This window comes from Gasterosteus aculeatus, chromosome 8 (genome assembly GCF_964276395.1).
Source record: "Gasterosteus aculeatus chromosome 8, fGasAcu3.hap1.1, whole genome shotgun sequence".
NCBI lineage: Eukaryota > Metazoa > Chordata > Actinopteri > Perciformes > Gasterosteidae > Gasterosteus > Gasterosteus aculeatus.
The window spans coordinates 21,413,664-21,434,506 of record NC_135695.1 but is presented as its reverse complement, the minus strand read 5'-3'; the positions used below and the strand labels follow the sequence as shown (position 1 = coordinate 21,434,506).

At 48.7% G+C, this 20,843-nt stretch overlaps 3 protein-coding genes across 5 annotated transcripts in view; 1 reads left to right on the top strand and 2 right to left on the bottom strand.

The window, feature by feature from the left end:
- nhsa (Nance-Horan syndrome a (congenital cataracts and dental anomalies)) overlaps positions 1-749 on the bottom strand; it is a 30,173-nt gene extending 29,424 nt beyond the window's left edge. The window contains exon 1 of one of the 2 annotated variants that reach the window (XM_078108732.1): positions 59-749. In XM_078108732.1, the coding sequence (XP_077964858.1) occupies positions 59-341 (283 nt within the window). In that variant the 5' untranslated portion in view covers positions 342-749. The remainder of the gene's footprint in view (positions 1-58) is intronic. The other variant, XM_078108731.1, reaches the window with a different exon arrangement.
- Positions 750-4,070: 3,321 nt separating this feature from the next.
- Positions 4,071-15,586, bottom strand: reps2 (RALBP1 associated Eps domain containing 2). The gene is given in 17 exon segments (XM_078108734.1): positions 4,071-4,690; positions 7,395-7,500; positions 7,883-8,016; positions 9,209-9,298; positions 9,393-9,454; positions 9,586-9,722; positions 9,808-9,856; positions 10,607-10,663; positions 10,762-10,819; positions 10,909-11,227; positions 11,794-11,857; positions 11,945-12,253; positions 12,350-12,410; positions 12,412-12,459; positions 12,806-12,957; positions 13,229-13,352; positions 15,043-15,586. Coding segments are annotated over 17 exon segments (2,073 nt in total). The 5' UTR covers positions 15,277-15,586; the 3' UTR covers positions 4,071-4,621.
- Positions 15,587-17,562: 1,976 nt separating this feature from the next.
- On the top strand, positions 17,563-19,866 carry cltrn (collectrin, amino acid transport regulator). 2 transcript variants are annotated; one of them, XM_078108735.1, is made up of 6 exons: positions 17,563-17,859; positions 18,038-18,096; positions 18,349-18,434; positions 18,555-18,671; positions 19,328-19,522; positions 19,601-19,866. In XM_078108735.1, the coding sequence occupies exons 1-6, from the start codon at positions 17,793-17,795 to the stop codon at positions 19,734-19,736; spliced, it is 660 nt and encodes a 219-aa protein (XP_077964861.1). In that variant the 5' UTR covers positions 17,563-17,792; the 3' UTR covers positions 19,737-19,866. The 2 variants fall into 2 exon arrangements, with proteins under 2 accessions (XP_077964861.1, XP_077964862.1); XM_078108736.1 differs by having other exon boundaries at positions 17,574-17,859; positions 19,604-19,866.
- The last annotated feature ends 977 nt before the right edge of the window (positions 19,867-20,843 follow it).

Below are 20,843 nucleotides of genomic sequence, written 5' to 3'. Positions count from 1 at the left end.
ATTTCCAAGTGGGGGAAAGTTGAACGGCGTTCGGGGGACAACGGGCGGGTCTACTCACGCACTGCCTCCTGCTTGGGGTCCAGCGCGGCGCAGCCCCCCTGCAGCCCGGAGATGCGGCCCTGCAGCCCGCGGACCCGCAGGCCGGTGCCCGCCAGCTCGTCCTCCAGCTCCTGGAACACGGAGCACGCGTGCCGGGCCAGGTCCGACAGCTGCCGCAGGGTCCGGGACAGAGCCACGTTACTCACGGAGACCAGGTCCTCGACCGGCGGCGCCTCCTCCCCGTCGGCGGGTCGACGCCTGCAGAGCGACCGGGGCTCCACGAGTCGTTTGGCGAACGGCATGTCGGCGCGCGCGCGCCCCCCCCCCCCCCCCCCCCCCCCCCCCCCCCCCCCCCCCCCCGGGGGTGTAAATCCAACGAAAAGACCGTACGGAAAAAGAAAGAAATAAAAAGTGACCCAAAAGAACGTGCGGTCGCGTCCCCTCGCGCCCCGGTGCGGGTCCGCGGAGTTCAGCTGGTGCCGCTGCTGATGCCCCCCATCCTCGGGCGGAGTGTCGCGCTGCGGGCCGCTGCGCCGGGTCGTCGGCTGAGTGGAGCCCGGCCGCCCCGCGGGGGGACACGCGCGTTTTAAAAAGCGAAGCTGGGGGCGGCGGTGAAACGCGGGGCGGACCGCGCGGATTTTTCACTGGATCGGGACTGGATCGGCCCCCCGCTGTTCCGACTGCCGCGTGGGCTTCACGGACCCCCCTCCCGAGGTAAAGCGGTTATTATAATGATCACTGTGAAGTTATGTGGGGTGGAAAGAGGGAAATACCGGACAGTGCATAATGAAGTGAGTCCACCTCAGATCTCCTAACATGACGTGACGGGAGTAAAGAGTAAAATAACAGTTTAGAAGTGGTTTCAAAAGTGTGTTGCAGTGTGCGTCATTTAAATGTACAGTATGTGTTACAATCAGTGTTCGGCAAATAACTGAAAATGAGTATTTAGTTACAGTTACTAGTTACTTCTTTTGAAGGTACTTGAATTACTTACCAGTTACTGTGTATCAAAAGTAATTAGTTACTCTGGAAAGTAACTTTTAAGTAACTTTTAGGTCTGCTTTTTAAATGTAATGAATATAAATAGTACTGAACAGTCAAACACAATAAACATATTTTTTAGACCCATTTATTGTAATCAACAGGGCAACAGGCCTTCAAATCAAGCAGTAGTACAAAAGTCCTTTTTAAAACTTGACTTAATACAAAATAACTGTTTCAGGCGTTTGCCTGAAGGCAACAGACTCGACAGTTGACAGGATGCATCTCATCTTCAACACAGCGAGCGATCGATCTATTCAGCTCTGCCCGGTTCATCGGCTGCACTGCAGTCCGTGTAAAGTGGCGGCGTGGTTGTTTGCGTGGAGCGGCGCCTGCAGCATCCTGCGCTCTTTCGTCGTGAGCGACGCGATGCTGTTTACGTGCACGTACGGCGACTATTCTGTGACGCACAACGTTTGGTGGCCACAACTATTTTGTGCTGACAGGCAGCTATTTACTTACTATTTGCCGGCCCTCCGCTTCGCGTCACAAAACAGAGTAACGCGAGTTTCAATTTCATTCAATTTCAGTAATTGTGCGTTAATTTATTTAAAAAAATACTTCGTTACATGCTCGTTACCGCTAAAAGTAGTGGAATTACAGTAACAGTTACTCCCAACACTGGGTATTTAAAGCTAAAATGTGCTTCATTTAAAGGTGCAGTGTGCTTTGTTTAAAGTGACAGTGTTTGGAATTTAAATGTACAGTGTGCATTTAAAGGTACAGTGTGTCATTTAAAGGTACAGTGTGTCATTTAAAGGTACAGTGTGTCATTTAAATGCATGGTGTGTGTCTAAGTACAGCGTGTGCTTAAACTCTCTCGTAACTTGTTGCAATACCACATTATTTAGTATGAGCGGAAAAGGATTTGCACGTCGCTAAATCCTTCACACGAGGCCTTTAACGACATACTGGTGTGTACGTGAAGTAAAATCAAGGGAAATAGTTAATCCCTCATAATGAACAGCCAACACAGACCCTTCGTTGAGTGACCGCTCAGTGCCCTCGTCGGTCAGTTAAAAGGGATTTCCATAAATTTCTCATTTGCTTTTAACTGGAACTCAAATAATAATTAAAAATCAATCTAGCATCGATTAACCGCGTAAGTCATTTTTTAAGCAAAAACAACCCGTAAAATAATGCCGCCTGGTTCCCAATATGAATATTTGCTGGTTTTCTGTGACAATATTGTCAGAATGATTTGGGTCTTGGACTTTTGGTGAGAGGAAACATTTCCATGGGTGATATTTGGCTCTGAGTCATGTGACCGACTCGTTTTCTTACAATTCATTAAGGATCAAAACACGATTCTCAGGTCTCGGCCTCCCATGAAAAAAACCCACTCGGATTATTTTGTGCACGACATTCCAGGCATCTGGCAAGAGCTGCTTCACAAAGTGTGTTTTGCAAAAGATTTAAGTATTAAAACGACCTGTCACCTGACTCCCAAACACGCCGTTTTTTTCCTGCACACTCGGGACGTAACTTTCCTCGACGGGACCTTTCCCCTCGCCGCGTGGCGCTCTTTGCTGCCACCTTTGCCTGCCGACCTGCCAGCCTCAAGCCGCCTCCATTCACATGTGCTGAATGAGTGTTTTCACTAAATCCCGGCAGCTGACGGGGCCAGAATCGGCAGAGGTGGCGGCCTAAAAAGCCCTTCCTGTGGCCTAACCAATGCCCACACCAGAAGTGCAAACTCTGCAAAGGGGAAGGGGGTTGAGGGGGGGGGGACAAAAGAGGGACGAGAGAAGCGGCGCATGCCGTCATCTTTGAGTAATGGCGCCGCAACAAAAGGGGCGAACTTGAACGAACAAAAGCTGTTAATCTTTGTTGTGAGAAGGGTCGGCTTTGGCTCTAAGCCCCCCCTGGTGAGGGGGGGGGGGGGGGGGCGTGAGCTACCGAGAAGCACTCCGACCTTTTACGACGCGTTTGGACGGAACTTTTGGCCGCCGCCGCCGCCTCGGCGTACTCTGCGGAGGCCAAAATGGCACCGGCGAGATGGCCGAGCGCCTCCGGGCCAGACAAAGTCAGCGGCGGGTTAACAACCACGCAGGCACGCCAATTATATCCACCCAGCGTGTACTTAAGTCCTCTCGTCACGTGCAGCTGTCATCTCCGTGTGCAGGCCAGACACTTTTAAGTGGTATTCATAGCTCGGAGATGCCGAGTGTCGGTTAGGGCACGGCGGAGCAACACCGGCCTCAACTCCTTCACTCCGGCTCCAGTTGCTCTCAGACGCCTTATTCCAGAAAACAGCGCTCGGCGTATTTGCGTGTGAGGCTTCGTTCAGTGGATCCGATAATGTAACACAAATAGTTCACAGGATAAGAGGAGAAGGTCGACCTGCTGGGGGGCTCGGGTCAAACTCCGGCGTTTACCACATTAAGTCACATGGGTTTATCATCTGGGGACCAAAGATGCCTTCACCAAATCAGGGTTCATACTCTTCACTCTGGACAAACGTCAAAGTCCTTTATTGGGAGTGAGCGTGAACTCTGAATGAGAGTGAAAAGGCCTAAAAGTGTGTGTGTGTGTGTGTGTGGTGACTAAATGGGAGCACGGCAGCAGCTATTTTTAGATGGAGGAGGACGACGAAGATGTGGAGGAGGAGGTGTAGGAGGGTCTGGGAATATGGCCGGCGTTGCCGATGTGCTGCACGGTTTGTTGTGTCTGCGTCGGGACGGCGATGTGACGACCTCTTCTGAAGCATCGGTTTGAACCTTCACCTTCTTCTGAGTCTTAGTGACTCCTTTTCTTCAGACACAGAAGTCTATTAAGACGAGTAATGAGTCAAACCGAGTAGTTGACGTCCTTCATCACACAGAATAAAATCGCACGTGATAAAAAGACAATTTTATTGATTTGTTTCCGTAATTGTTCCAGCGTGGTGCATCTCCACCACTTCCTCCACCCTCAGAGCCGTCTTTGCAAAGAGCGAAACCACATGGGACCGAGTTCAGGCGTATCTTTCAAAAAACTACACGCATATATTGTGCTTGGTTTATTTTTATTTTATTTCTCAGGATTTTCTTTTGGTCTTGAAAATACTTCTTTTCCCAACGCGCAGACACCCCAACTTAAAATAATCATTTAAGATGGAGCAACTCTTCAGGTAAGAAAGGTCATATTTCACATCAATGCCGTGTAATTGAGCCAAAGCTAAATGACATAAATACCTCTTTTAATCATGAAGTACAAACCTAAAGTAAAAGTATTCAGAAACTAATGTGTGGCACTGTGACTTGCTTGGGACCACATTATAGCACCATACATACACTCAGACCCCTAGTGACATGAAGCAAGGTAAGACTCACACGGGGAACAGAAAATAATAAGTTACAGGATATTTTACATGTGAACGTCATACAGGAAGTTTCTTTTCTTTAAGTGCCTGGTTTTAATCCTGCAGAACTTTACTAAAAGCAAGAGAAACGTTGTGTTTGTTCCCCTTCGCTGACCCCTCGGCATTTATACCGCATTCATCAGAAAAAACAAGTGGCGGATTCCCAGGAACGGGCCTCCGATTGGACTTCAGGCTCCGTCACGTGGAGGCCAGAGGCCTCTGGAGCTCCAGCCTGGTCTCCAAGGTGACCCTCTCCTGGTGCACCACCTGCAGCCAAACCACAGAACCAAATCAAATACAAAACCTCAGCCTTCCATCACGGCGAACACGAGACGAACCTTCGGGTAGCCGTTCCGCCGTTTGCCACGCAGCCCCTAGCGGAGAGTGGGGGGGCAACAGCCGCCAATCAGGCCGCTCACATGGCGGATTATTGGGAGAATGCGGAGCATGTTCAGCGCTGACCTCTCCCCCTTCACGGGTCTGACCTCGTATCTCCCCACGGAGAGACGATACGCGGGGTCCCAAAAACACGCCGCGAGGACTTTAAACGACCCTCAGAACTCATCGCCGTCAAAATGTCATCTTTCCAACGGTCCTTGAACGCGTCATAAAAAACAAAAGCGACACGTTACATTGGAATAGTTTTTGTTAAGTCTCCAGGAAGTGATCATATTTGGACTGAGGAGGATGTGAAGACGCCCTATACGTCTCTGGTAGAGACCTGTCAATCAGCGTGAAGCCCCGCCCTAAAGCATCCCCTGCTTTATGGTCTGTTTGACTCTAAATTGACCATAATTCACTAAATGAACATCATGCTGTATTAAAGAAGACTTGGAACTAGAGACTGAGACTATAAACTCATGTTTACAATATTCACCAATTTACTGGACGGACTTGATTTTATACTCAAACATTTCAGCAAAATATGCTTCAGTTGTGAGTAAACGGATCGATCGATAGGTTGGATTTGAGTTTTTGATGTGAGGAGCTTTCATTGATGTTGTTTCTGCACATAGCTTCAGCACAGAGCTGCTTCTTCCTCCCCTCACGCTCCCTGCTGCTGTTGGATGCCTGACCGGCCCAGGCTCTATTTTAAAGGAGACAGTTGTGGATGCCAATGGAGTCTATATAAAGACACGAATACCTTTCTCTGCAGAATTCCTCAGATGCTTTGAGCTACCAGCAGAGTTAGAGCCGACAGACGTGGTCCTGCTCGACCACGGATCTGATCCACTGAAGTAAAAGATTTTAAAGCTTGTGTTGGTTTGTTTCGTATCAAAGCGCGTGAGCGTGAGGGTTTTTACCCCCGGAATAAAGATGAGGGGAATGACCGGCATGCGCCGTGTGTGCCAGGGGCGGATCTCCAACGCAAACAGCCATCAGTCCGGCTTCCTGTCACGGCGGATGGGAGCCGACTCGTTTCAAGGATACAATCAATAATATTCCTTTTAGAACGGAGGGTCGTGTTAGAATGGAAGAAATCCATGTTCGCTACTTGATTGGGTTTATACAGCGAAGAGCCACCGAATTTACTCAACTAAGGAGTGAACTAAAGACTGGACTAAAGACTGGACTACATAGTAAACTAAAGAGTGAACTAAAGACTGGACTAAAGACTGGACTACATAGTAAACTAAAGACTGGACTAAAGACTGGACTAAAGACTGGACTACATAGTAAACTAAAGAGTGAACTAAAGACTGGACTACATAGTAAACTAAAGACTGGACTACATAGTAAACTAAAGACTGGACTAAAGAGTGAACTAAAGACTGGACTAAAGACTGGACTACATAGTAAACTAAAGAGTGAACTAAAGACTGGACTAAAGACTGGACTACATAGTAAACTAAAGAGTGAACTAAAGACTGGACTACATAGTAAACTAAAGACTGGACTAAAGAGTGAACTACATAGTAAACTAAAGAGTGAACTAAAGACTGGACTACATAGTAAACTAAAGACTGGACTAAAGACTGGACTAAAGAGTGAACTAAAGACTGGACTAAAACTGGACTACATAGTAAACTAAAGAGTGAACTAAAGACTGAACTAAAAACTGGACTAAAGACTGGACTAAAGACTGGACTAAAACTGGACTACATAGTAAACTAAAGAGTGAACTAAAGACTGAACTAAAAACTGGACTAAAGACTGGACTAAAGACTGGACTAAAGACTGGACTAAAGACTGACGTAATCACCACGTCGGTTTGTGGTTTTGATTTTGGCGTTTTTTCAATTGTCAACCAGGGATTAGAAGGGACCATGTTTAGTGATGTCGAGACACCGTAGTCGCTGGTAGAGACCTGTCAATCAGTGTGTAGCCCCGCCCTAATGCGTGCTCTGCATTCTGGTCTAGTTGACTCCAGATGGATCATAATTTACTAAATGGACAACCTGCTGTATTGAAGACTTGGAGTTGAGACCATAAACTCATGTTTACTTCTTCACCGATGGCAGCCGGGTGACAAACCATATTTCTATGGTTAAACAGTCCAGTAAAATAGGATTCTGAATACATTTGAGGAGGATTCAGGCCATGGAGGAACATAACTCAACGTGTCCAAATACATAACGTGCTAAGGACTTACTTTCTAATGTTGTGCAGCTAAATACGTTTCTTAAAATCTGACCAATGCTGAACTACAGTAAAGCATAAATGCTCTCCAGTACTACGCCCCCCCCCACCCCCCGCTCGCACTTCAGCCCCCCGGGTGGGAACAGACGCAAGAGAGAGTCAAACGAGAACTCAACTTCCGCCGCCTACAAAACTATTACTTTTTGAATTTGAGGACTTGTGGTCAAAGTTTCCCTTCGAGCTGCGTTTGAGCTTTGTGTCTGTTCCCTCAGAGGAGGGCAGGGAATGTCAGGAAGCCGCTGCGGTCGCCCACTAATGCGGTCCACACCCGTTAAAAAGACAGAACCCGGGGACGGTTGCATGAGCAGGAGCAGGAAGAAGACGGGCTGACCTTGAGCTGCTGCTGCAGCTCGCTGTTGAGGCGCGTCAGCACGGCGTTGGTCTCCTTGTTCTTACGGATCGCTGCTTGGATCGCCCTCTTCTGTTGGGACTGCAGCCTGACAGAGAAAATACACAGGTGACCTTGTAAGGAGCACAACTCAAACTCCCTTTACCGTCACTGTTATTTGGCTCTAAACACCAACAAACGATGAAAGAATAAAGAAGAAATAATCACATCAAAGCGCAAGACTTTTACATCAATCGATGAACCAACCGCTCTTATCAATCACCTATTAGGAGACCTGAGTCGTCACAGTGCACCTTTAAGTCACACCTTCCTACTTTTAACAGTTCTTAAAGGGACGGTGCGTAAGATCTAGAAACCACCTAGTGGTGGAGTTGAAGATTGCAGCCGACCGAACACCCCGCTGACTCCGCCCCTTCACGAGACTGCAATGAACTCGCTTGTACTTTGGGGACTCGCATGGCCACACTGACCTCTGAGTCGGCTTGGTGAGGGTGGCGCACGGCACCGCGGGTGGGGGCGTGGCCTCCGGGTTCTGGCCCTCCGCCTGGTATTTCCTGCGGATCGGCTTTTGCGGCGCCGGATTGTGAGAAGCTCCCTTTGCCTCCTGAGGGAGAAGATTTTCAGACATGAGAGTCAGAACCAGTATACATGTATCATCTGACCCACACGACCCGAGTGGGAGACTTTCTGTTGACAGGTCGAGGGTCTGGCTCTTTTTGGATGATATACTTCCCTCGTCCGGAGCGTTTACTCATATGGACGTAATTAACCGCATATGAAGATCAAAAGATGGAAAACAATGGCTTGCACTTTGTGATCCACGGTTCCTATTCTGCCAGATTAGCTGTTTGGGAGGCTGAGCTTATTTCTCACTCAGTGGCACCTTCTTGAGTTTTTATCCCCGGCGTCGGTTCCCATCTGCTAAAGTTGGGTTCTACGGGTCGCGGTCTCCGTTGCGGTGGCGAGCGGAGAAATTCCTGCGCTTTCCTGATGGTTTAAACAGGCAAATGGGTTAAATTGTACCCGGGAAGAAAAAAAGAAAAAAAGAGATAAAATCCATTCTGCTGAGCGCTCAAATAACGAGCCGGGGGACGTGAAACACAACCGCAGCGTGGAAACTCTCTTCAGAAGGTTCCGCGGTGCTGAAACCGCAGGAGCTCCGTCGGCAACTTGTGTGGTCACATCACGCAGGGGTCACGCAGAGGTCACCCGGGTTTCACCGCAGCAACGCAACAAGGAATTACGCCACCGTCACCTGGACCTTTTATTTTGGGAGCGATGGGACTCAAGCACACGGCGGTAAACAGTCTCCCTCGGGGGGCGTTCAAGCAAGAACTGGCGTCAAATATTCTCCCTCAGCTCAACATCGGCATGTTTTATGCTCCTTAACCACGTCCACTTCCGTCCCTCCGAGGACGTCCGGAGGCTTCAGTTTGTCTCACTGAGAGAAAAGTAAAGCATCCGACACGAGAGTCTCCTGGACCCAATGAATTCAGAGTGATAAAGGTCAGACTCAGTAATGGAGGAAGGATTCTTCCACAGAAAGGTGGGACGGATTGATTAGATATGGATCACTAGTCAAGAGGAACTATACGACTTTGTTAACGACGGTCTGAAGTTAAATATTAAAGGTTTTTCTGTGTAACAGGATATGACTCATTTCAGGATGCAGAAGAGCCAGTTTCTCTGTAGGACCAGAGGAGTCGCCCCCTGCTGGTCTCTACAGAGCAGCTTTAGAAGCTGTATTTACAATATCGGCAGGAAGGTATTTGCTCAGAAATGTCTTCCGTCCTCACCTCTTCTCTGAAGCGGCCGAAGTCGGCGAAGTTCGGCTGCGCCGCTTTTTTCTGGGGATTTTTCTCTGCGGCGGCGAAGAACTGAGACGCCTGAGGAGAGAAGGAGGGACGTCCTCAGCGGCGTCCCACAGGCAGAAGGCGTCCCGCGGACAGAAGGCATCGCGGCGCACCGCACCAGGCTCACCTGTGAGGCAGAAGGCCGGGGGGGGAGGGCCGGAGGGGGGGGCAGCCACGCGCTCTTCAGACCTAGAACCCACGCAGAACGTCACAGTCAGGAGGAGGCGCGTGTCCTCCAGAAGGCTTCATTTCCCCTTTAACACCCCCCACCCCCCCCCCCCCCCCCCCCCACGGCGCCATGGAGCCCCTCGAGTGCGCACCCGCAGCGCCCTGCTGGAAGAGCTTGTTGAGGTCCAGCGAGGAGGCTCTGGAGTGGGTCTTCTGGGGCCGGGGCGGGGGGGTGGGAGGCCCTTCAGCCTTCTTCATGGCGTCCTCGATAGAGGTGCTGGAGTGGGACCTGGACCGGAGGTCACATGGAGGCGGGGGGGGGGTTAAAGGGCTGATGACTTCAGAGGACTGGGATATGGAGGGGGGGGGCTCACCTCGGTCTGGTTCTGGTCCTCATGTGGGGGTCCAGGTCCTGAGGCGTCTCTGTGAAGACGGACAGGAGACATGAAATCAGCTTCACGGTAAATAATATTAATGACTTTGTGATTTATGAAGGAAAACTCTTGACACAAAGACACAAATCGGTCTATTTTTATTCGTGTTATTTGGACCATAGTTTGTTATTCAGCGTTTCGTTGCTGTATATTAAATATGTTTTTAATCTGTCAAATCTCTCATCAGACCTCAGCTGAGCAGCTTCTGATTGAATGAAAAATAGAAATCGTAATGTTGATGATGATGATAGAAGCACGGCGCCATCTACTGGATCCTCAGCTAGCGTGTACATTGTATTAAAAAATGACCATTTATTGTCGTATTTTTAACAAACGATATCATTTCAGTTTAACCTTTTCTCAAAGAGTGTCGTGTTTATTTTATTCCAAATTATAGTTCATGATAATAATGAGGTAGTTAAAGAGAACTGTGTATTTAAATTCCTTATTTATTCCCTTGGAAGTGACTAAAAGTGATCACCGCTCTCACCAACGCAGCGTATAACAGCTTATTGAATGTTCCTTCTTTAGCATGTGCAATAATATTCATTTATATCTAAATATATCTTTAGTATGCAATTATCCTGTACAATTATTAAATGTCTTTATATGTTATTTTATCTACACTTTAATCTTCTTTATTGTTTATTAATCACTTTTCTTCTTTGATCATTCTGGGACCAATAAAAGTGATTTAACACGTTCGTGGTTTTATGGATAAAAAGGACCTGAAACTCACCTGAAGCACCGAGACCAAGAACCCGCCGCTCGCCTCTGGGCCTCTTCACACCCACGTCTGCAATGAAAGTCGTTTATTGGCGTTTCCACATGTGACGCAGAGCATTTCGGTGTCTGATATCAGACATATTCTGCTTCGTTGTGTTTAAACTCGACCTCGTTCACGTGACTCGTCGCTCACATCCGGACGCTCGGTCAGACTCCGGAGACGATCCTAAAAAACCCAAAAAACAACCTTTTACACTTCGGAAAGGTGGAAACCCGACGTCCGGCTCGGGCAGCGGACGGGAACGCCACGTTAACCTGGAGCTCCTGTGTAACCGGGTGACCCGGCCCGGCGTCCTCGAAGACGATGAGCGGCTCGGCCCCCTGTGGGCAGAAGGAGAGGAGTTTAGAGGGCGAAGAAGGAGCTGCAGAACGTCCCGGAACAGAGGCCCTGACCTCCGGGGTGTCCTGCTCCTCCTCCTCCTCCTCCTCCTCCGGCCGGGGGAGGCCCGTCCTCAGGGGGGGCGGGAGGCTCTCTGGGAGGGGGAACCCGTTCTTACGGGCCACGATGAGGTGGAAGGCGGTGCAGAACTCGGAGAAGGTGAGAGCTCCGTCTCGGTCCACGTCGCTCAACTCCCTGAAGGGGAAGAGAATAAAAATAACGCAGAGTTCTTTACTTCTGCAAACATTTTAAATGTGAAATGATGGTTCTGCAAAATGAGAAACCTTAGAGTAAAGTTTCCTTCTCTTAAACATGATTTTCTTTTATTATAAAGCATAAAAACGATCTGTAGCACAACTGTTATCTTTGATCTCCACAAAGACACCAGACTCCATTCACATAATCAGTGATTTAACCTCTCAGAACAACAGGAGTTGCTGAATCGGCCAGTTAGTCGGTTTGTGTTTATGTGCGACTGTGTTGTTTCACCAGAGTCACACATTAACACACATTAACACACGTTAACGCACGTTAACACTAACTAACTGATGGAGGAGTGGAGCAGCAGCTCGATCTGAGAGCTTAAATCGCTCGTTTAGTGAATGGAGTCTGGTGGCTTTCAGACAGTTCACTTTCAGGGGTCTATTTTTCATACTTTCTCCATTTGCGTCTGCAGATTTCTCCCAAATTCACCCAAAGTTGCCGTTGGGTGAACTCACAGTACGAATGAATGAAACGCGTTGTCCCGAGTCGGCACGTACCAAATGTGGGAGAGTTCTGGAATCGGGAGCTTGGATTTAGTGAAGAAGTTCTTTGCAACGGTTCCTAGAAAAGAGACGCAAAGAGGGGAAATATTTAGACTGTGACGTAGGTGCAGAAGGGTGGGGGGGGGGGCACAGGGGAGTCCCATACCCAAGATGAGAGCCCCCAGGTCCGGCTGCAGGCTGGTGAACTGAGTGGTGTAATACTCCAGCTGCTCCTCTGTGATCCTCCAGGGGTCCTCGGGGGGGTCCACGAGGCCCTGCGGGTCCAGCCTCTCCAACGAGGAGGTCTAAGGATCGGGCGAGGGGGGGGGGGGGGGGGACAGACGGACATCGTAAAGAAGTACTCATCTATTGTGACGGGCCGGAGGTGTGGATGGGGGGGGCGTTACCCTGGCAGGTTGGGTCCCGTGGCCAGCAGGGGAGCTGTGAGGCGTGGGGTCACCCGGGGGCCGAGAGGCTGGGGGGGTCGGGGGGGGGGCACAGAGGGGACGTCAGAGTTTCATGTAACATTCACAAGTATCATAAGAGAGAGGGGGGGGGGGGGGGGGCGTACCGCTCAGCGACTCGGCCCAGTTCCTCCGCTTGGCGTGCGGGTAGCCGCGGTGCGTCGGGGGGGGCGGGGGGCGGCGAGCTGCTCGGGGAGCCGGGCGGAGACCGGGGTTCCTTCAGGGAGACAGAGTTGGTTATTCCACGAGTACACAAGTACTCCGGGTACCGGAAAGTACCCGTGGTACTTGCACCTCACTGACGTTAAAGTCACAGAGGTGTTCGGAGGAGACGCTGGACGAGGCTCTTCTCCACATCAGTGGAGGAAGAGGAAGAGGAGGAAGAGCTCCTTCAGGGCTCTAATCCCTCAAACAAACGAGGCCTTTCTGCTGCGGTGACCGAAGCCTCGGGGAATGTCTCCGCCCCCCCATTCCTCCACCCGCGTCGTCTCAAACTCGAAATTACCCTTTTAAAAAAAAAGAGCGAAGAGCAAAGATCCCGTCCGAGGGGGGTCCGGGCTCACCTTCCTCTCCTCGCGGTCCCCCGGGCGTCTCCGGTCCGGGGTCCAGGAGCCGGCCCCGCTGCGGGGCCCCTGGCCCTCGGCGCGGGGCGGGACGGCGGCGTACTTCATCTCCGGCTCGCTCTTCAGCCCGGCGAATCGGGGCAGAGGCAGATCTACAGGAGAAGGATTAGAATCGGTTTCTCCCTTTTGTTCACGGTGACCTGTTTTTCCCATCTGGTGACCTTTGACATAATTAGACTCTTTAAAGCCAACGAGCAGCAAATCGGCGTTTCCCCGGTGCGACTGACGCCGCGCTCTCCTCCGCTCTCCCCGAAACCCACTTAGCTCAATCCAGATTACACCTAATCCAGCCCCACGTTGACATAATCTGCCCCTCCCCCTCTGCCGGCGGGGCAGGCCGGGACTCCGCCCCCTCCAACTCACTGGCCGTGACGCTGTCCAGGTGGATGGGCAGGGCCGACTGGGCCGCCGCCAGCAGCTTGAGGGCCACGAAGAACTGCGGCGTACCGAAGTAGCCGAGCCGCTTGGCGCCGCACAGCTCCGTCACCTGGGGGACATTCGGGGTCAAAGATCATCTCTCACGCCGCAGAGCGTCTCTCACAAACGTTAAAAGTTCAGGTTTTTAGTGCGGCAGTTTAGAACATGAACGCACGGAAGCCTCTTGTGGACGAACGTAGTATTACATCAAGTGCATAATTCAAAATAATAAAAAAAAACTGCTTTTTTGCATATTTATTATGGAAAAAAAACAAAATATAGGCAGATAAAAGTTTTTTTCTTCCCTCACAGGGTTTCCGTACAGTTCACCGGAACATCGCAGGCAGAATAAAGTGTCTGAGTTGCGAGCTGTTATGTGAGGGATCATCTGCTCAATCCTCAGAGGCACAACGAGGGCTTCAGGCCACGAAAGGAGATTAGGATTATGTTACACTATTGTGTAGAAATTCCTCAAAAACAAAAAAAAAACCTTTGTCTGTTTGGGAAAAACAACATGAGTGTTTTAAATAGTGGAGACATCTAATGACAGAATAGTTGGAGGCTTGTGATGAATTTATGTTCCCGTTTCCATTAAATCAGAGTTGATCCGGGAAAGTTGCAGCACTTTTATCGTCATTAAAAGACAAACACACGGAGGAAGAGAAAAGATTGCGCTCTTCTTTTGGCAGCACGGGATTAACGGTACTTATCAGTTTTTGTTATTTTTCACAAAACAAGGACTCCTCCGTCCTCAAGGAGACGAGCGAAAAGCAAAAAAAAGACACAACCGCCTGGTCCACAGTACTTCTGCCCGAGGCGCATCGTGTAGCGAACAACCACAGCGCTGAGCCGAGGTCAGCGAGGAGACACCGACGGACCACGTCAGGCCTCCGGGGCGATGAGCTCTACGCCGTACATTTCACGCGAGGGGGCTTCGTTCGGTCAGGGCGCATCGTCTGGGAACCGATCTAAATTGAATATAAATTGAATTGTAATCGATTGGTTTTATAGTCTCATTTATCAGTGATTCAATTTGGCCTTAGTTTGTCTCTCAAAAGCCCTTTTTCCTTCTCGTCTCACATATTTCGGTCGGTTCCTTCACAAAGTCTCGCTGCTGGTCGGTAACGGAACACGAAAGGCTGAACTTTGACCTTTGTTTCACGTCCGCGTTTTCCCCCCCCGAGAGTCGACGTCAGCGGTTAAACGTTGGTCATGACGGACCAAGTGATTGTTGATTGATCAGCTCACTTTTCCCTTCTTACCAGTCACATGGTCTCCCTTCAGAGGATGGAGATGAATGGGAATCAATGGCAGCGGAATCACACAAGCACAAGTAGAGCGTCCGTATAGAAAGATGTACTGTGAAGTTAGAAATAACCAGCTGCCTCAGCTTAAGAAAAGAAGTGAAACGTGTTTAAACCGAGAGACACAAAGAATGATGATTGGTGCGACAATTTAAATGAAAGTGCATTTGGTTAAAATGCAGATTGTGATGAGCATACTTTCACAAGATCAGATGAATAAGATCAGGAAAAAAATGCATTTTAAGGCTGAAATAAACTCCACTGTGAGTGAAATGCAGATTGTGGATCTCTACAATGCTGCAGGGCCACAGACGCGTTTTGGGAGGGGGGGGGGGGGGGGGGGGGGCAAAGAGAGGCCGGAAACCTGCACCAACGCCACATCTCGTGGATCCTCTGCTCGGTGGCTCCTGCAGACCTCCGGGGGGAGAGGAGGGGGTCTGTCAGCCTGACACCCACCTTGTGCAGGGACTCCGGCGGCAGCTGGGACGCCTTGAAGAGCTCCGCCACCTTACCGGAGGACAGCGCCCCGGAGGCGTCGGCCTGGCACAGCCCGTGCAGACCCGCGTAGTACCGCTGCTCCTGCTCGCTCAGCGAGACGAAGGTCCCCGGCGCACCGGGATCCGGATCCATTCCCGGCGGTGCAGGCGGTGCGGCTGGAGGGAGGGAGGGTGGGGGGGGGGACTGACGCATGGAGGGAAGGAACCACTAGAAGCAAACAGGTCGGCGCATGCCGGGCGCACCGGACACCGGCTCCGGTTTCCAGTCGGAGTGTCGGTCGGTATCCGCCTCCCCGGTAAGAGAGCTCCCGGTGGGGACCAGACGCACCGAGCTGCTCGGCTTAAGGCTCTACACCACCACCCCCCACCCCTCCGCCCGCCGGGGCCGGTTGTAGCAGTACCGAGCTGCGCCTGCGGGGGGCGGTGGAGCGCCGGGACAAGATGTCTCCTCCTCCTGCAGTGCGTGATGAAGACACAACTTCAGCAAATACTCAGGCCCCATGTTCCCCCATGTCCCCCCAAAGCCTCAATGTCCCCCACGTCCCCCTAAAGCCTGAATGTCCCCACATGTCCCCCTAAATTTCAATGCCCCCCTAAACTCTGACTCTCCCTAAAGTCCCTCAGGGACTTTGTTGCCACACGTCGCCATGACAACGTGAACATTTATAATTGCAGGCTTTTATTTCACATGTTTTAGGCTCTTTCCTCATTAGACGAGAGGTGACATCACATTACATGTCACATTAAGTACCATATTATATATATATATATATATATATATATATATATATATATATATATATATATATATATATATATAAATAATGCTTTTACTGTTTTTTGTCAAAATGTGTTTATTCTTTAATAATTATGAAAAAAAACAATCTTAAGTACGAGAATCATTATTATGAGACACTAACTTAGTGTGTAAGTATGAAATAGTAAGCATGTCACATGTATGACTGATTGAGGATGCCATGATTATTATGAGTCATTATTATGACATAGTAGGTCTTTATTGTCATTAGATACTTCTCATGAAGGTCATTCATAATGAGGAGCAAGTCATTTTTCTTAAGGATTCTAAATATGAAATAATAATTCATAATTATGTGAACGTGAGACTGAGAGTTGAGGAAATGGGCTTGAATACATTTGGATGCTCAAATGTCTCATTGTGTCCTTTTTTTTATTAAACAAACATCAAACATGACATTCAAATAAAGACAAAATCTCCCTCGAAATGATGTTTCTCAACCGTAGTTTCTTGAGTAAAAAAGCTGAATTCCCGTCCAGCTTTCTGAAATCCGTCTGCTCAGGAAGTCGTGCACAGAAAGAGGATGAGAAGATAAAAGAGAAGATAAAAGTAAAATATGAAACTAGCCTCACGAAAAAAACAGTCTGCTCCAAAATATGAAAAACACTTGTTTTCATTTCATCCTCTTAAGACTTTTCATTTGAATGAAATGGGAAAAAAACAAAGGTGATTTATGTATTTAAAAACGACAAAGCGACTGTCAGGTGGGTGTTTCCTCGTCGTTTCCTTGTTTGCGTGTTTTATGGGACGCCACTTATGACCTTTATGGGGCTGAAGGGCGCCGCAGCCGTGCGTTTAACGCCGTTAACGAGGGTTTTAAACATTTCACGCACGAGGGAGACTTTGACTCCAGCGACTCGACTCACTGCTTCATAAAAGGGTGAAAAATTAACCAAAACCGACCGTCAGCTCGATGGATGATTTACCTCAAATCAGAGCGGTTTACCCGAAATCTGTTCCCTGTTCCGTGCTGTGCACCGAAACCTCACCCGTTCATCACCACATTCAGAGGAGCATCTAAAGAGTAGATGTCAACATGAACCTTCACCCGTTCATCACCACATTAAGAGGAGCATCTATGGAATTAAAGAGTAGATGTCAACATGAACCTTCACCACTTCATCACCACATTCAGAGGAGCATCTAAAGAGTAGATGTCAACATGAACCTTCACCACTTCATCACCACATTAAGAGGAGCATCTATGGAATTAAAGAGTAGATGTCAACATGAACCTTCACCACTTCATCACCACATTCAGAGGAGCATCTAAAGAGTAGATGTCAACATGAACCTTCACCACTTCATCACCACATTAAGAGGAGCATCTATGGAATTAAAGAGTAGATGTCAACATGAACCTTCACCATTTCATCACCACATTAAGAGGAGCATCTATGGAATTAAAGAGTAGATGTCAACATGAACCTTCACCACTTCATCCCTAAATGAAAAAGGACAAGGTGTTAATATAAATGTTTCCTTTCCTCTTGATGTTTCCTTATCAAAGGAGGCCTGTGACTTCCTGTGCTGAAGGAATTTGAGTCTTATCTCAAACCAACGAGCACAAGGTCAGCTCGCTCCTTTCTCGCTTCTTATTGGCCACTATCTGCATTTTCCCGGTTTTCATGCCACAAAAACACTGTAAACCAATGGACACACACACACACACACACACACACACACACCGGCTGGGTAAACACACTGAGCCTCTCTCTCTCTGAACAAACAGGAGCACCTTTCACTGCTTCCCAGGTCCCACGTTGGTTGGCGAGGGCCCTTGGAGGCGTGTCCTGGTTCAACCATTAACCCCCGCAAGCCTTCCGCCAGACGACCACACGGTTCCACCGCAGCGCGCTTCTACCGTCCGTCTCTCTGGTCCTGCGGGGGAAATGTTGGCCCAGGTCCTCGTCCTGCTCTGTCTCTCCTCGGCTCTGGCCCAGCAGCTCTGCAGGCCAGGTGAGGCGCCGCACCTTTGCGCGTATGTTGTGTTCAAAGAAATGTGCTTCTGCTTGCGGTAAACAACGGAACGCAGATTGTGGTCGGATTCCGAGTGGGATTTGACCCCCCCGGGTCTCCCTGTTGGCGAGGAGACGGCTTAATGTTGGACCCTCCTGACGGTTAAATCTCTCCACAGGCGCCCCAGGCGGCTACAAAGTCCGACTCAGCATCAACACGGCTCTGGGGGATCAAGCCGTACGTATTAAACGTTCATGGGCGGTTCGATCCGTCTACTTGCTTTAACAATGTCATTTATTATTCACGATCAGCTGATCGCTCAGGAAACCAGCTGCTGCTGCTGTGTGTGTGTGTGTGTGTGTGTGTGTGTGTGTGTCTCACTGTGAGGTCCAAGGTCCAAGCTGCTGATCAATTAAAATATATATATTTTTCTGAATAACAGCACCTGATCTGGTTTTATTGTTGTTGTTGTTGTTGTTGTTGTTGCAGTATACTTGGAATGAAAACGAAATGTTCCTCTTCCGGGCCACTCTGGCGTTCGCCATGAGGATGCACCTCGGCGGCGAACAGTACGAGTAAGAAGACCTTTGTGTTTTTACTCTTTAGCTTCACGCACAGTAAATGTAACACGACAAATGTGACACGACAAAGTCAGTGGCTCGTGGTCGACGTGTCGCCTCGTGAATCCTCCCCAGCGTGTCGAACATCGTGGTGTGCGACGAGACCCCGCGGGTGTCCTTCTGGTTCGTGGTGACGTCGCCGCTCGACGCCACGCGCCTGGTGGACGCGACGGCGGTGGAGGAGGCCGTGAGGTAATCGCCAGCGCCACGCCGCTGATCCTCTTTTCAGAGGTCAGAGGTCACTTCAGAGAGAGTGGCTTTATTTGTTGTGTTTGGGGTCGATGGAAACGACAAATTTACCAACGTGGCAAAAAATAAGACATTAGCACAGCAACATGTAAATGCTAATATTAGCCGATGTTAGCTAACACAAACTGACGCGTTAACATACAGGCTAAGCCTGTTATGTGGCTAACGCTAGCTCAAATTAGCCGTTATAGAAGGTCATACCAGATCAAGAAATGGTGTTGCAGATAATAATTAGCTCAGCTAATATTGTATTGTTGGAAATTAAACTTTTTATCGTAAATAAAGGTACATGTTGGATGTTTTATTTGCTAACATTAGCTAACATTAGCTGGCTTATAACTGACTATGTAAGGATGTAGCAGATGAGCTAAGCTAGCATGCTGTGTTGGTCTGAATTTAACTTGTTATTATGCTAACTTAACATGCTAATGATGCCGTTCACAGGTCAGAACCTCACTGCTGAAATGCAGATTCCTTTTTTAAAAGTATTCACAATTCTAGGAGGGTTTTGAGCTTCAAGCAGCAATCTGGTGGTTAAGAAGGACCCTCGTTTTGAGCGAGTTGTCTGAAGACTTTTCAGATTTTCTTTTTCGCAATAGAAAGTCCAGGAACCGCATCAACAGTGCCTTCCTGCTCACGGACAAAACCCTGGAGTTCATCGGGATCGCCCCCACCCTGGCCTCGCCGGTCCCCCCGGACACCGCCCCGTGGCTCATCGTGTTCGGCGTGGTGATGGGCGCCGTGGGCGCCGGCATCGTGGTTCTGCTCGTCTCGTCTCTGGTCCAAAAGAATCGGTGAGCCGGCGACTGGAAGCGCGGTTTACGCACGTGCGTCCATTTCCAATTCACGTCGCGTTTCTTCTTTTCCTTCAGCAGGAAGAAGAAGAAAAGCGGCCGGCAGGCGGTGGAGGAAGAGGAGGCGCGGGTGAAAAACGCAGAAAATGGCGGCGTGAGTGACGGCGTCTACAACATGTCGTTCTCCGACGACGGGCCGGTCACACAGATGTAAAACCATGAAAATACGATTAACTTCACCTGATACATGTTTTTCATTCTCCAGCAGAGGGATTAAACATTTCTGGTTGAATGTATTGACCAATAACTATTTATTATTGTTTGTTAATAAATAGTTCATAAATGTTTGTTTTTCACTCATTTGAAACAAGGGAGAATTGGCTCCCATTTAATCAGGAGGCTAATTTTCCAAAATCTACGTGTAAAGTGAAATAATAATGAATGGATGAATGATGGTTCTGGAATGGTTCTCCATCCACTGCAGACTGGTTCTGTTTTCTCGTCTAACCTGCACTCGTTTTCCTAAACTTGATGTGATCGAGTCAGAACGAGGGGCCCGGCGGTCACAGGCTGGATGCTGTCGCTTTGTTCGCTTACAGCCCCCCCTCTCCACCCCCCCCCCCCCCCCCCCTCCACCAGTCACAAGCAGCTGCCGTCATGTCACGTCGCCCCTAAAGGAGAGAAAGTCATCTTCATGGCTGGATGGATCTAACCACCATTTGTGTAGTCTGGGGGTTTCAGTGATGATGATTTGGTGTTTTGTCTTTTCGTTCTTCCTTTTTACATAAAATGTTTTTAACAGAGATTTGTGGAGCAGTAATATTATATTGTATTGTTGTTATATAGAACAGTAAACCTTTTTTTACTACTTAAAAATACTTTTCCTCCATAAATGAATGAATGCAGAAAAATTCACCCCAATGCAGGAAATGATGTGACTGCTAAAATATTTTAGGGGGAGGAGCCACATTATATATACATATACATACATATATATATATATATGTATATATATATATATATATGTATATATATATATATATGTATATATATATATATATATATATATATATATACATATATATATATATATATATATGTATGTGTGGTGGTTTTCTGGTGGTCCGTGTGGGCGCAGTGCCGGTGGCGGCCTCCAGGGGGCAGCGGCGCGCCGCGCGCTCCTCAGCCCGCTTTAAAGGGACTTCTGTGGCAACGCGTCTCATTTTTTTTTTTTTTTTACACATTTGAATTTCAAATGCTTCCTTATTTAAAAATTTTCCCTGTTATTTTATTTTTGTCTTAACTGTTTGGTTTTTGAAGT

Coding starts and splice junctions, on each gene's coding strand:
- cltrn (XM_078108735.1), top strand. CDS start 17,793: ATGTTGGCCCAGGTCCTCGTCCTGCTCTGTCTCTCCTCGGCTCTGGCC. Junction 17,860..18,037: donor CCAGCAGCTCTGCAGGCCAG/GTGAGGCGCCGC, acceptor ATCTCTCCACAG/GCGCCCCAGGCGGCTACAAA. Junction 19,523..19,600: donor TCTCTGGTCCAAAAGAATCG/GTGAGCCGGCGA, acceptor CTTTTCCTTCAG/CAGGAAGAAGAAGAAAAGCG.